Source organism: Chiroxiphia lanceolata, chromosome 8 (genome assembly GCF_009829145.1).
Source record: "Chiroxiphia lanceolata isolate bChiLan1 chromosome 8, bChiLan1.pri, whole genome shotgun sequence".
Classification (NCBI taxonomy): domain Eukaryota; kingdom Metazoa; phylum Chordata; class Aves; order Passeriformes; family Pipridae; genus Chiroxiphia; species Chiroxiphia lanceolata.
Genome location: NC_045644.1, coordinates 27343250 through 27359463, shown reverse-complemented (window position 1 = coordinate 27359463; position 16214 = coordinate 27343250). Strand labels below are relative to the sequence as shown.

The window sequence follows — 16214 nt, the reverse complement described above, 5'->3', positions numbered from 1 at the left end:
CAGCTCTTTTTTCACGGAAGCATTTGTTGATCTAAACGTGATCCTGCAAAAATTAAAACATTTAAGCTTTAGGTCATGGGGTACCAAAGAGTTTTTCAGTGATTAAAACTATGAAATGTGCCCATACTTACCTACATTTCCCATTTCAAATGCTGGGATTGTTCTATTGGGGTTCTTTTTAGGAATATTTTGGATTGTTTTTGAAAAAGTTCTAAACAAAAGAAAAAAAAATCAGGACATACATCTCCCATAATTCTCCTCCACAGGATTACGCTGAAGGGAGATAGGTTTTCTCTGTTCAGTTCAGAGAAAGTTCAATTTATTTAGCCAGCTGTTTGCCCAGTTTGCTTGAATGCCATGCTACATGTGCAAATTTTCACACCAGGCTACACCTGGAACTTCATAGGCCAGATAAAATTTTTAACTGTGTCACAGGTAAATGACTCAATTCAGAGCCTCTTCTAGAGGGATTACAGACTGTTGCCAAGACTGGGAACAGATGTAAATTTAGGAATGAACTGCATTTTGCACTGATTCACAGCCCTTCCAATCCACTGAGTTCAATGGGACCAGAAGTAAAGCAATATTCGGCCTACCACTTCGACTGTTTCAGTACACTTTCTTATGGATCCTTTACAAAATGAGTTGTCAGACCTCGGAGAAAATGTTGTCCCATTCACTGTAAAATAGGAAGGTCCACAGAGGAAAACAGCTGTGTTAGAGAACCACACAAACAACATTAAGGCTACCTAGTTTGACGTTTTCAAACCTTTTTGTTTTCCTCTGCAAACAATGACAGTTTCAATAAGATCTGAAGTAATACTCTTAACAAATAATACACTAGTCTGTCATATGGTTAATATTAACGTCTCTCTATTCAAACATGCTGAAAACTGAATAGAACAGTTAACATATAACAGTCACACATCCTTTGCTGAGTACAAGATCGCATCTCTAACATGAACCGAAGATATCCTCACCATTTCAGATCTTCATCTGTCATTCAGTTAGACATTTTATTCTCTTAAATACATTGCTTGTCCCTTCTTTCTGGGTCTTTCGGGGGTGCTGCGTGAACACATTCACTCCATAAAGGCATCGCTTATGATATGGTTCTTTCTTCAACTGAAATCTTGTTGTGTGTTTCCATTATGTTGCCAGAGGTGAAACTGCAGAGTTTGGAAGAATTTGGGGGTGAGGAGGTCTTACGTCTGGATTGAAAAGATTTAATTCTGAAACAACAATTTGGGCAGGATTCTGCACATTTTAGCAGAGAGACCATCTCGATGAAATTAATGGTGAAAAATTTATTAATAGTGATCATACTTTACAAATTGTTGAACCAGAGCTTTATATAGTAACCAGCTTTTATATTACAGGTATGTTCACAGGGCTTAAGGGCAGAAGCAAGCTCACTTTGCTCATGCCCTCAGATGGTGGGATGTAAACGCTGTTAACAGAAAAGTCATATGATTGTAGGGATGCAAAGCTGAGCCCCACCTAATACACCCTGTCTTTCAGAGGATTTATCTGGTGTGGGCTTGGGACCACACCCACCACAGTCAGCTCAGTTCACGCAGTGAGACTGTGCCCAGCCACAACATACGGCAGAAAAACGTCAGGGCGAGACCAAACCTCATGGCGATCCACCTCACTGATACAACAAAAGCTCTGTGTCTTTGCAGAAGGGAGTCCAAACAAGACAGGCTCCATCCTGGGGCACAGAACAACAGTTTGCCCTCAAATATATTTCTACTGAAAACACACAGCAAAGATTACAGCCATAGAAAGTTCTGTAAACAAGACAATTTCATCAACTTTATCTTTAAAAGAAACCCCGAAATCAAAACCATAAAAGAAACCCAAAATAAGACTTGCTGAATGAAGACTGTTAATTTTTTTTTACTGCCTTAACAAAAAAAATGACATACACCTTCAGTATTTCTTTTCCAAATTTACTTGACAGAGGTTAAAATATTGCTTTATTCTGACTCAACATACAACAGCACAGCGTGATCGATTGTGCTATTTTGGGAAGTCTTGAGACTTGTGAACTAGAAAGTCTGGGGCACATTAATAAATTTAACCATTAATTTGCTCCAAAGGAATGTTTAAATACATTCTGTATATACTGGGTTTTTTTAATCAATCTTCTGACATTAACCACGGAAGGCTATTTCGCAATTATTTATCATAGTTGACTTTTCCCTCCAAGAATAAGCAGATATTTTAATACCAATAAAACCGGTAATATATGTCACCGAACCCAATTCATTGCACTATTGGCATATTTTGTTACAATTTCTGGGGGAGAGAGGGACTAAAAAGAAAGCTAATGGAAAAAGTGCTCTAATGTGACTGGGATATGGCAGCCAGGTAATGACACTTCTTCTCTAAGACCTTGATCCCCTGCAGGGAGTGACTTGGTGGAAACCATCTGCTCTTATACAGCCCCATTAGACTCAGATCTGTGCATGCCTGCGGGTCTGTCCATACTGAATCATCTGCAGGGTTGAAACTTTAAAGTTCACAAGCCTAAGCCATAATTAATTAAAGTAACTGGAGAACTGAATGCAGGAACAAATTAGGCATAGTGAACACTTATCAGCTGGATTTTGATCATACTGGATCTCCCTGACTCTTCTCTGAACAACTCATGATAAAAGGTAAGTTAAAAAAAAATATACACAGACACCAAGAAGTGCTCCTTGAGAGCTCACAAATGCCTTCAAAGTGTAAAAGTTTAGAAATGTTTAGGGGTGCTAACGAACAACGGAGTTTATGGTGCCACTCAAAAAAAACCCAAATCAGAAACCAAAACCACACCTGTTGTAATACACACTTCTGCATTTTCCCTTGCTCTTCCTAACTCTCCACCAAGGCAGCTCTGGTAGGCAAAGCTCAGAAGATGGAGCAGCCACCGGCTTCTGACCACTGAATCTCTACAGAACCCAATCCCTCTCCACGCTTGGCAAAACCCAAAGCTCCCAACTGATTCCATTGACTTTCTTGGCTGACCGACACATCAAATTAAGGTCGAGAGTTAAGAATATGTTCAGTTTAGGGATGTCCTCATTCCACAGCAGGTACCAGAACTCAGAAGGAGGAATCTGTGTGCCTGTTTCTGTGGTATGAACCTGGAATCAAGAGGAGAGGGGGAGAGGGGATTGGACCTGTGCTGGGCTCACGGGACTTGGTCCCCAGGGTCTGAATCCCTGGCCAGTAGCTCGCTGCAGCACTGCCCTGAAACCACAAATGCATCTAAGAATGGTCTTGGACTTCACTGAAAAAAAGATGCATAGCCTAAGACTTTGGACAGTTGAACGGGACCATGGTAAAATCCTCTGTAACTGAAACTGTGTAATCCTGCCTAGAAAGCACCTGATGCACGCTTCATCCCTCCTGGAACTTTTCCCTTAAAAAAATATTTTGTTAAAAAACACTATGATATGAGGGCGATTGACTATTTGGTTTCTTCTAAGTAGATGCTCTTAAATTAATGCATATAAATAATTTGTATTTAACTTCCTCCCTTCCTGTTTAGCAAAGCATCGAATGCACAGATCTCTCATTTCCCCTCCCACAACCCCCACACAAAGTCACTTGGTCAATACTGAGTCTCTTTGCGTTTCATTTTTTAAGACAAATTGCGCCTCTCGCTCCGACTTGGCCAAGGGGCTCATGGGCAGAAAGGCCGTGTTTTCACTCGCGCTGCTCTCTGCGTCTACGCTCGCCAGTTCATAGTCCTCCGACCGCCTCGCGTCCGTCAGAATCCGGATCTGCTCCTGCACAGTTTCTAGCAATATTTTCACTTCGTGTTGTTCTGCTATAAGACAATTACTGACAGGGGAACTCACATTGACAAGTTCAGCGGAATAGGAGTTTTTGCACCATTTGATGCCTGTTACTTCAGAAACATTTTGCATTTGCATGCAGGCTTCGTCCAAGCCCACAGACGGGATGATGGGAACGGAGTTGGCCCTTGAAGATGAATAGCCGACCAAGTCCTTCTGATCCACGTTATTAAAATATGGGGTTGACTCTCTTGAAGGCAGTTGCATATTTATTGAAGTATTCTGAGGAGTTTTTAAACCACTGGATGAATACCTGGAAAGAGTAAAAAAAGGTTTTCGTTTTACATCAAGTGGTCAGATGCAACTGGCAGCAGGGACACTGAGGTTTAGTGAACTGTGCTGAAAGGATACACATGATTTTTCCCTCCCACTAGGAGCACTTGGCAGTGGTGGGGCCCTGGGGAAAACAATAGGCTCTGGTGACCGTTTTTGATTCTCAGATCTGCCAGTGGCAAACCACTGCTTTTCCCTCAGTCTCATTTTGCCCACCAGTACATGAGAGTAATGAAAATTCCTTTTTAAAAGATTTCAGAAGTTATAATGTATTATTAATTGGCTTTGAAATGAAATTTGACATTCCATTCCTACATTTCTGAATCCAGAAATGGATTGATACTTTCTTCAATGTCAGAACTCTCAATGTCAAATGGTTATTTTAGGAAAACACTTAAAAAAGATGCAGATAAAAAGAACTTTGAACACACATGGCTGTGTAGTCTTTGTTTACATAGAAATGATTGTACTCCCCTTCAAACAAGCAGAGCATCTAAGTGCAGTGTACCTCTGAAAAACGTCTATTTTTCAATAGTCTTTACTCATAATGTTGGATGTTGGCCTGGTTTGTTTTACTAGATTTCATCTGGAAATAAAGTTAATATATATTAGGCTTGAGCAAATGTCTGTGTTCTCTTGATATTGTAATACTGTTTAAAAAAACCCCAATCCTTTATCTTCCACTAATACATCTCACAGCATGATTTTATTTATTGTGAGGCAACTTGGTGAAATTTATCAGCATTTCCATTTTGTTTCAAAGCCAAAGTCATTATTCTGATAGGGAAATGTTTTGTTTACAAAAAATAGTTAAAAAAAAAAAAGAAATGGAAAGTATACTAAATATAAAATAAAGGAAACAATGAAAAAAAAAAAAGATGTTTCCCATCGGAAAGTAGTATTACTAGAAATACGGTGCTCTAAGAGTTACTACATCTACTAGTCATGATTACTAAGGACCACAGACATTACCTCAGTACCAGAATATACTTCATTTATTATCAGCTTATCAATGTTTAATAAGGCAAGCTAATGGTGAATCTAACATGTTTTATCCATAGATGAGGACAGCAACATTTAGATCTGGTGTGGAGGCAGGTGCTCTGACTTCAAGGGTATTATTCTGAAAATCCTGCTGGACCTCACTAGGAATATCCTTCTACTCATATGTACCTCGCTGCTTTTTGGTACGAGCAGAAAAAAAGCTAATGAAAAGAAACTGAATCACGTGAAACAGCCATAGTGCAGTATTAGCACACAATGGGAATTAACTGGAAAGGCTTCCTTTGGCCCATCCTCCCTGCGAGGTGTCAGACAGGAGGCAGCAGGAGATATCTTCAGGCTCATTTCCAGCAGAGTGCCACTGACCTGTAATTAACTTCTCTACGGTGGCACTGCGTTTGTACAAGTGCTTGACACATATTCATGTGTACACATGCACACGTGAAGGTCTGTACAGAGGTCTCCAGGCATCCCCAAAAGAGCAGAACATGCATCTGGGAGCTCTGTGATAAGGAGGAGGTGTTGTGAACTTTGCTGCTATGTGATGGAAAGAGATACTGCTTTGGGAAGTGGGACTCCAGGGAATAATAGAGCAAACAGCCTTTTTGGATATGTGCTAGATTTTCCTGCCCACACTATACAGATGCAGCTACATATTATATCTGAGCCAGCTTTGGTTAATTACATTTGCACCTGCAGCCATTCATGGAGGAGCTTTTTAGAATACTTCTCAAGACTCATGAATGAAATACTGATCGGGGATATTACTCCTGAGGGAGGACAATTAAAAAAAAAATAAATGAAAACAAAACAGTGCAGACCTTTGGGTTGTGCCCATTCTTGTTTCCTTTGCTTATATATAATTGTTCAAACGACTATAGCTGGAGAGATCGCATCAGTTGCATTAGTCCCTTTTTTGGTAATTCAGGCCCTAAATATATTCTGGGCTGCACCCTGAAAACAAAGGGAGTGAATGTTTTTAATGAATTTCACATGCAATGGATGTTTTATATGGATGATATATAAGCAAAACCAAGAAAAGACTGAATTAAAATGGATTTGGTGAGAAAACAGTAACATTTGCCAGTTCTGTAACAGAGATTCAATTATTCTTCGTATTTTGAAAACTAACTGGCAGCAGCAGTAACATGTAACGCAATGCCTGGCATATTTCCACAATATTTTTTTAAATACAGCTAAACATACCAACTTTATGCCAGAATTACATGTTTCTGCCTTGTGCTCACAGGGCTTACAAAGAGGGACTGAGGTTGAATTAAAGTGCATACACTGTATGCAACAGGTGAGGTATTAAACTAGAAGGGGTATTACATCTAAACCATGTGAGACTCGGCTTTTGGTTAATTACAAACTGATCCATGCTTCTATGTGTGACACCAGACTGCTGCTGTTTTCAATAGACTGAGACTCAGAACTATAATTGCAGAACCTTAATTACATTTTCCTATCATTAACTTTCCCAGAAGTTCCTCCAAAGAAATATATCTGGTTTTTTATCTGAAAAATTATTTTGTCTGAATAAATTAATTCATCTGCATGTGTTTCAAAGTGCAGCTCTCTCTCCACCCTCCTCCTAAACCCAAGCAACAAAAGAAAAGCAAACATTTACAAATATTCAACAGTAATGTTATACAGTGTTTGAGTCTAAATTAAAGAATGAAACTGAAAGAAGCATAATAATTTTACTGCCCCTTTAAAAATAGATATTACAGAGAGAGAGAAGGGACTGGAACTTAAAATACAAAATGGATGTTATTTAGCATTTATTTTAGACCCAACAGCTTTGCTCTGAGCCCTGTGGCTAAAGGTGTGCAGCGTATGAGCCCGATGACAAGGTCCATTAAGATGAATGGGAATCATTCCAGTGGCACTGCCAAGCTTTGGTTCAGCCTTGTAAGCACTTATATATACTTATATTCATACACCCCATTTTCTACCTGTAGACATGACACACTGGGTCCTGTATACAGGAACACATTTCTGTCTATAAATGTACACCCTCACGGGCTGTAAGGTGCTGCTGCTGACCCTTCCTGCTGGGTCCCTGACTGCTGAGGATCAAACCACTGTCCACTTTACTGCATGTGAACTCTGGAACCTGCCTGAGACGTGACTGAAACGGAGGTGACTTCTTTAAGCCACTCATTTCAAGCAGGTTTTTCTACTCTTTCAAGTAATACACTGAATAAATAACTGATATTACCTGTATTTGACTCAAACAATATTAGATCGTGTTGCAAATATCACGATTTGGTGCTTTTTGAAGGCAGCAAAAGCTTTCCTCTCAATGTGGGATGTGAAGAGAAGCACTTTTGCAGGAGGAACAAACACTATCAGCTAAATTATCCTCTTTTCTATCAAGTATAAACATACAAAATCTGACTAAACTTCAGCCAGAACTGCTGATGGACAAAGTTCAGAATGCCCAGAGAATTAAGGGAGATAAACCACTTTGATTTGTGCATTCCTATAAGGAAAGATGGAGGTTTAAAGGAGAAGAAAGGAAGCAGCGTAACTTCTGCAAAGGACAAGGGAACTTTTTATTTGGGCTGGAAATCCAACGAGAATACCAACACTGAAACCAGCAGATATTTAGATGCTAAACATCCTTAGTGCACAAAATAGGCATGAAGTGCTGAGCAGACTGAGGTCAGAAGATCACAGGCTTGTCCCAATATCAAACTTTGGCAGGACTGAAAATTTAAAATACAGACTAGTACAAGATGATACTTGTAATGTCACACACTGGTTTCCTAGAAAAGAGTAAAATACAACTACCTACAGCTTTGCTGTTTCGTACCTCACCTCTCTCTAGGAGGAGACTACAGCACTCCCCAGAGCCCATGTTACAAGACATGTCTGCTGGAGAGGGAAGGCTGTCAGCCTGTTCCTTTCAGGAAGGGTTACAATTTCAGTAACAATTTTCACAAGGAATTATACACACATTATCATACAAATGAACAATAATACATTTACTGCAAGAGGTAATAAACAATTTTTTTCTCAGAAGAAGCAAATAGTAACAATGACAGAAGTGTGAGTCAAACTTATTTAAAAGAAGGCACCAAATACACAAACCTTTTGCTGCTTTGCTTTCCCCCTTCCCAGGTAAGCCCTGCTCTTGGTCTGTCTTTCCTAATTACTGTGGCTAGCTTTCTTAGGTAGATTCAGCCACAAAACAGTGAGCCAAGGGCAGCACTGGAGGATAGGTGCCTACACATGTGATGACAACCACATACACACATGTAACAATGTTGTGGCTGTCATTTCCCAGGAGATCAGAGTGGTTAGTGATAACAGCTCCTTTCGTCCTTAAGGAAAATATAACACGTGGGTGACCTCAGTTCTGCACTTCATAAAGCCAGTTATGACACAAAACCCTGCAGCTCCCTTCTCATAGTGTAATTCTTCACTGTGACTTACAGGTGTACAGATGAAACTGGTGGGTTTTTCATTCTATTCCAGATATCACTCCTACTTTTATATATATGATATGCTTGTAATGATCCTGGAAAGTCTTTGGAAATCTATAGGGATATGTAAATATTATGCAAAATATCTCAGCAATTGTAAAAGACTTCAAAGGCAACTGTAGGTGCTCAGGAGCACTTCTGAAATTCAGACTTTATGTACAGCTGGAGTTCACAGTCAATGTTCTAACAAACTGAATTAAAAAAAGGAAAAAAAATAGTGGAATGTTTTTTCAAAGACAAACCTGCATGAAGTGATTGGTCTTCAGTCTATCGAAAACAAACTTCACAATGTACATTGATTTATTAAAAAAACCCAAGAAAGTTGAACTTCTTAATTCTCTTATTTGCCCGGTGCTGATTAATGGAAGAAAAAAATGCTATCCATAAATTACTAGAACATCACGGCACTGCTAGAAAAAGCAGTTATAAGGAGCAATGTTGCCAGTCACTTACAGTTTGTTCTGATCCCTCTCTCTACAGCCTTTGAAATGCTTAAAAAAAGCAGCCAGCCAAACAAAAACATATTACCTTCAAAGAGCCAGTATGCAGAAAACATTCTTCTGCTTTCAGCAGTATAAAACCTGGATCCACAGTATACTACAACAAAGTTGGAACATGGCAAAGCATATTAACCTCCCAACAGCAGCCACTCACAAACAGGCTCAGCTCAGTTATACTGTTACTTACCCGTGACAAGGTATTGTGTCCTGGTCTGTGATCCTTGACTCTTCTAGCTGTTGATATGCTGGTCCTGTAATTCCATTGAACCTACCCCGAGGCAAGGGAGGAGTCCTCCGAAAGGCATTTCTATGTAGCATCCCACTTTTCTGTCCTGGGCTGCAGCATGAAGAGAGACTTCTAGGAACAACACCAAGAGTACAGTAAAAATTATCACAGCAACAGCATAAAATTCTGCAAAGTAAAGGTTCAGGATTAATAACACATGGATTACTGTTCTCATAAACTTTGCTGTGGCGGTCTATGATGTCAGTAGAAATTCTCTATGGAAATATAATACTATAATCCACCATTAGCCGTTGTTTATGCTGTATTTAATACATCACCTCTCTTCTCAGAATGAAAATAATTGCCCAGTGTATTAAATGTTTTCTTGCACTTGATGAAGGATGCTTCTTTTTTCCATGCTGCATATCATAATCTCACTACATAGAGTTGACTCCTCAGACAGTATAAACAAACAGCACAGCTCCATCATACCCACAGCTGAATTCAAAATCAGATCTGAAACTGAGAGCCCATTACAGCCTATGTGCTGCTTCCTGATATAACATTAAATTGAGAAAAAAAGTATAAGTGAACAATATAAGTGAAGCTTATGAACTGCAGCTTGAAGAAGCCATCTAAGACAAGCTTCCTCCACTTTGAACAAGATTTCTACATTGTTTTATTCTTGTTTCATATACAGATTGCTTTCCTGTTTGTATACAATGCTGCGTTGTTACTTTATGTGATTTAATATAAACTTCAATTTGATAAAAACAAGTAGTAGTTTCATACTTATTTCAGAAAACTGCTTTTGTAAACATTTTTCTGGTGTTTTGGAAGGAGAACGGAATTTTTTTCATCTCATGCAAGAATTAAAAAGTATCAAGAATCCACAGTTTTGGTATGCAAACCATAAATTTAGCTTTTACTAAATCAAAAATATGAGAACACAGAAGTAAGACAAGGTATAACCTATTAATGTTAACAGGTCACAGTACTGCATGGTGTGACTGGCTATTCATTTTCCAGCTATTCCTACTTCTCTTGGCATCTTCTGGGTCTCAGAAATGCCTGTGTTACCTAATATTCTGTTACATCTTTAATGATAACTTAAGATAGGTTTTGTAGATGCCTTTTACAAGTCACTATTTTTGGCTATGTGAATAATTCAAACTTTTGATAAAATTCAGCAATGCAAAAGACTTTTGATAAGTTTGCTTCTTTTTTTCCTATTATAGTATGACTTAAAAATAATTTGCATTTTTTAACTAGTGGGATCTTGGACAAATTAAAACCAACCTTTTTTGTCCAAAGTTAAAATAAGAAATAAATTCAATGGTCTCTTATCCTACTGCTCAAGCTAGCAGTGTTCCATCACAGCCTTGGCTCTGTTTTCTTCCACACCTTTATTTTTCTATTGCTTTTTAACTGAAAAGATCAATAACCCACAGCAATAGCATTCCCTCCAGGGTTTTTGATGCTTCCTTAAATATATTTTTCCTTCGCTACTAAGGAGGCTGTGAAAAAACTTTTTTAAAAAATGAAATACTGGCCTTTCAGTTCTGAAGACTGAGTTCAAGTTGTGAGTTACAGTTCATATTCTGTAAAGTAACACCACCACAACACAAAATAATTGACCAGTTCTGCTCAGAAGAGTCTCAGATTATTACAGCAGAGGATCTCAAAAGATGCAGCTGAATGAATAATTTGTGATGGATAAGGAAAGTCAGGGTTGTTTACTAACTGAAGCACATTCATCAATGTTCCAGACAAGTAAAAAAACTGATTAAGTTATCAGACTTTAGACTGATTACAAATATTTGAAACTAGAAATTTTAAATTTTTAATTGTGGTTGATTTGATGCCCTTGTGCATCCTCCTTGCTAGATGAGAGCACACAGTCTCCTATGTAATAATATGCACATGCAAATTCACAAAAGCTCCTCATTTGTAATAGACGTAATTTCAACACATACAGGTATACCTGAGGTAAAAACTATAAACTGCAGCAAAGATGCAGAGAAATGACTTATCTGGACTTCAGTTTGCACTGAAAGTCTCACTGCTCCGTGGAGCACTAGATGCCACAGGCTGTTAAAGGGGTGTGTGTGCTGGTCAGATTGAAGGGATCTGGCACATGCCAACACTGTCCTGCAACCACAGCGCTTCCAGCAGTGACAGTGTTGAAGCAACCAATTTGTTACCAATGGGAGGTTCTTATGCTTTCAACATTTCTGACAGAAAAAAAAAAAAGGGGGGGGAAAAATAAATGAAAATCATTTGTGGTCATGGACAAGACAAATTCACTAACGACCAGGAAATACTTACAGACAGTGCAGCTGTAAGCTGCAGGATAACTCATTTCTTCAAGCACCAAAGACAGTAACAATTTCTGTTAAAAGTTCTATGAAAAGGTAACTCCAGCATAACAAAGCTCTTCCTTTCTCACAAAACTGATCCGAACATCAGCAACATCTTCCTCTAAAAGTGTTAATACAATCCCTCTCAGACTTCTGCTCTATTGCTCACACAAAGATTTCCTCCCTCTCAGGCAAACAGTGCCTTTCAGATTTCTTCATGGACTTTATTGTCCTTTAGCCATCATTATGGTTTCTTCCTCCCTGCACTCCACTCTAACTGGGTAAAAGAAATCAGCCCACATAACTGAGCCATTCAATAATTTAGACCAATACATAAAGCTGTAGCAGATATGTCCTTAGAATCTATTAATCAATTACTCCAGAATAAAAAAAATCAGAATATGCATGAACTGGTTCACAAGTGATGCATAAACCAAGGTGAAATATAATTCTGATGAATTAATGGTTTGAAAAACACACTTAATTAAGAACTTGGAATTCATTGTTGCAAGTTGCTTTCAGTGAAAATTTTCTTTTAGGTTGAGCAACCGAGTGGGAACAAAGTCTGTTCCTGCAGGTGGAGTATTCTCCTGTCGAGGCACATACACAACTCCCAAGTGCAGTTAACTGTATTCATGAAGAGAAGACCAGCAGTGTTTTTACAGTAACTCTGTGAATCTTCTTGTACTACATTTTAGTTAATTACTAAACACAATTGATTTTACATCACATTATGAACACAATAAGATGTAAATTTGCCAACAGAACATGAAAAACCTTAAAAAGAGGTGCTTTCCAGCAGCCAGCCTATATCTACAAATCATTTCTGAAATGTAAGCATTGCTGATTCCATTATATATGCTTGTATTCAGGAACAGCATGTGTAGGGGCTAATTCTGGACTCTGGAACTCTACATAAATCCTTCAAAGCTACCTGTATCATCTGGTCACCACCCTTGTGAGAGATACAACAGGAAAAGGAAACAGAGCATTCAAGGTATCTCAGTGGCACTGAGTTTAATCATCTGCCATAACTTCATCGTATACTCCCTGTAGTGTATTGATCAACATCCATCCTAAAACTACAATGATATGCTGGATACCACCACAAAAAGTTGTTCTATAATGAAAACTGTAAACTAAAAGGAAGTTTTAAAGTTATTTCTGACAAATATACAACTGTCATATGTGCCACCATACTCCTTCACTTTGAATAGGTCTTTAACTCCTTGTTATCCTTTTTGAGATGTATTTATAAGCAGCAGTCATACACTCCTTCCAGTCTCCTGAACTGAATACTGACACAAGACAGTGTCAGTCTAACACTTTCCACAGAACATGGATCACTGACTCCTCATATCAGCTCATGAATGCAATTTGAGTCCATAATAATCAGGGGGCCATTTTAACCAGTGGTACATTCTCATGCTATATACAAATGAAGTGACAACAGTATCTCATGAAGTGGTATTAATCTTTCTGACAAAAATGCTGTAATTAATACTTCCTCTCATCCCATATACCTTTTGCACTGCTGCATCACTTCGTGACTTAGTTATCCTTTAACCAAGTAGTATATACTGAAACCTTTCTACCTCATTTGTTTCTTAAATTTTATTACTAGTTCCCAAATGCCTGACCTTGTATTTAGTACAGCTGAACTTCAATCCACCCCTGTTAGCCATCCTTTAAAGTTATGCCATTCACTCCTTATATCTAAATCTTTATCTGTACTGAGTCTGTGATTCTTAACTAATTTTTTCAGGATGTTCCAATTCTTTTTGTGCCAAAGTCACGCAGAAGAACATTAAACAAAGCTTGCCCCCAACATTAACTAGTTCCTTGAGTTCCTTTTCAACATAACTCCTCACTATCTCCTCTTAAACACCTCTGTGTATCCACATTATAGTTTTTCTGTCTCTCCCTGCTTTCTCCCATTAAAGGCATTAGACATACGTGACAAGAGTGACTGAGGCTGTGTGGACATCGAGCTCACCTACACCAAATACAAAGAAAGTCATCAGTGATGTGTTGCAGGAGCTGCTGCCGGTAAACTAGTAACTATTTTTCAGCCTTTTTTATATATCCTCCAAGAATCTGCTTCCCCCACATTTGTCCTAAAGCCTTGACTAGTCTAATTCAACATAATTGGCCCTCAGTTACTTCAATAAATTTTCCATACTCCTAAATATGTGACACTTGCTATTCCATCATCATATGTTACAGCTCCCATTTTTACAGATTTTGCTACTAGACTTGAAATTTCATGAGCTGGTTCTCCTTCCAGATTTCTTTGATCAGGATTAACCAAACCAACTCGACTTGAAAGCTTTGATTTCCACATTTTACTTCCACTTTGACTGCAGTAATGTCTATTTTCATACATCTGATTCTATTCCCATTCTGCCTCTGTCCTCAAATAACCATTCTAACTTAAAAAAAATGAAATATATTAATTCAGGATTGCCCTAACAGCTTCATATATTATTTTTGTCCCACCATCAGCTTTCCTTTTTCCTGTATAGTGCTGTTTGGTTTTTTTTTCTTCACAGTAGGAACAATTGATTGCTTCAGTATTACCACTAATTCTTAACTCTCAATGAGTCATGGAAATGTTCACTTCAAGCATGACTTCTTGCCCTCTGTGATATGGTTTGTTTCTTTCCATACACCCTATTCCTTTTAGACATTACTTTTAGTATATTTCTGCAGAAAACTATGTTCTTTCTTTGGGAAAATACATATTCCTTATGCTTTCTTCTTTTCAGGCTTCCTCTGCCTTTTCATTCTTAGTTGCTTTAGTTTATCATTACTACTTCTTTGAAATTCAATAGCCTTATTTACAGAATAAGTTAAATTTACTATTTTTTTTTAATTTAAACTGAATCAATTATATTGGAAGCATATAGATAAAATCCTTGCCAAATGAAAAAAATTCTTTTTAGCATGGTTTTTTGTGGTGTTAAAAGTTCATTAAAAATGAAAACACAAATTATTTTTAATTTTAGAGTAAGTTTATCCTATTTTGGTGTTTTTGTAAGACAATACAACTGCTCCAGGCTGAAAGCATCTGCATTTGGCTTTCATCATGTTATTCTCTGAAATGAATCCCTCTAAAATCAATGATGACTGAATCAATGAATGAAAGTCAGGATGACTAATTACCAAGAAAACTGCTATTCAAAGGGATCCCAACTCAATTCTATAATTGACAAAACTCTAATTTGTTTCTGTCTATTAGAAAATAAGACAGTATGGGTTTTCTTCTTACCTAAATCAACAGATAATCTAAGATGAATTTCTGAGTAAATTGTACACTTTACAGGAAGTTTACTGATTGAACACACTTGTTAATTTTGAATTCTGACAGTATGAAGAGTTATTTTACATATGCAAGCAGATGATGTAACATTCTTCTACTGTTATATCAGTGCATAATACAGGCAAAATATTTTAGGAGGTTAATAATAATACAGGGAAAATATTTCTGGAGATTAAATTTCAGTTTTCAATTTAACCTCTGCATTAATTCTTTGCATGCAGCTGAGGTTGGTAGAAATAGAAAATTGCTGTTATCTACTAATCTGAATGAAAAATTATTTCTGTCAGTCACATTTCAGCAACTCCAAGTGATTCCCTAAGTTGATAGTCTTACTGTCAGGCAAAAATTGTATTAGTTTTAGGAACTGGAAACAGCCAGCTCCTGATTTTAAGAAATGATAACCCACCATTTGTGTCCTTGAAAACACCAGCAGAGAAAAGAGGTCTGGATGCAGAACTAAACATTTTCTTAGCAAGCAGAAATAAAACAACAATGTAATTTAATGACAGCATAAAAGAGAGAACCTGCAGAGCTGTTATAATTTTTCCAGGCTCATGTCACGTTTGGAATGGAATGAAGGGATATTTAGGATAAAACATAATTCTGTAAAAAAGTTTCCTCATTTGGCCACATTGACCATTTGTCCATACTGAATACTATTTAGAAACTAAAATATGAAGCTGTCACATGGTGCATAGATTGAAGACAATCTCATAAGTCTTAGATGTTCAAGTCTGTTGCATGTTTCATAAAGCAAGGGTCTTGTATAATAAATCTTAAATTATAAAACTGGAAAAGATTTTTTTATAAATTAACTAGTCATTCCACTTAAATTAGTTCTGAAGTAAAGACATATCAAACTTGGATATTGCCATCATACTATTAAAGGTAAGGGAACGTCACTGTGTTTTTTCTAAGCTTCACCTTGTGACTAAATGGCAATAAAATTCTACTCAGAACTTCTGTGGAAAGCATTCTAGGCCACAGTCCCATAGTTCATATCTATGTTAAATAAAATTATTAAGCATATTTTGAAAATCTCTGTGTAATAAGGAATAAGACCTAAGAAATTCATGCCAAATTAAAGGCTTAAGTAAGGTAAAAGCAGACAGGACCTAAATATCCCTTTCTGGCTCACATACTGCACTTTGTAGGTTAGGTAAATTATTCATTCAAATGAAAA

General features: G+C 37.6%; 1 protein-coding gene across 2 annotated transcripts in view; it reads right to left on the bottom strand.

The window, feature by feature from the left end:
• Window positions 1-851: 851 nt before the first annotated feature.
• NRG3 (neuregulin 3) overlaps window positions 852-16214 on the bottom strand; it is a 367735-nt gene continuing 352372 nt past the window's right edge. For both annotated transcript variants that reach the window (XM_032695055.1, XM_032695056.1), the window contains exons 8-9: window positions 9311-9481; window positions 852-4107 (exon numbers count right to left, since the gene is read on the bottom strand). In XM_032695055.1, the coding sequence (XP_032550946.1) occupies window positions 3600-4107; window positions 9311-9481 (679 nt within the window). In that variant the 3' untranslated portion in view covers window positions 852-3599. The remainder of the gene's footprint in view (window positions 4108-9310; window positions 9482-16214) is intronic.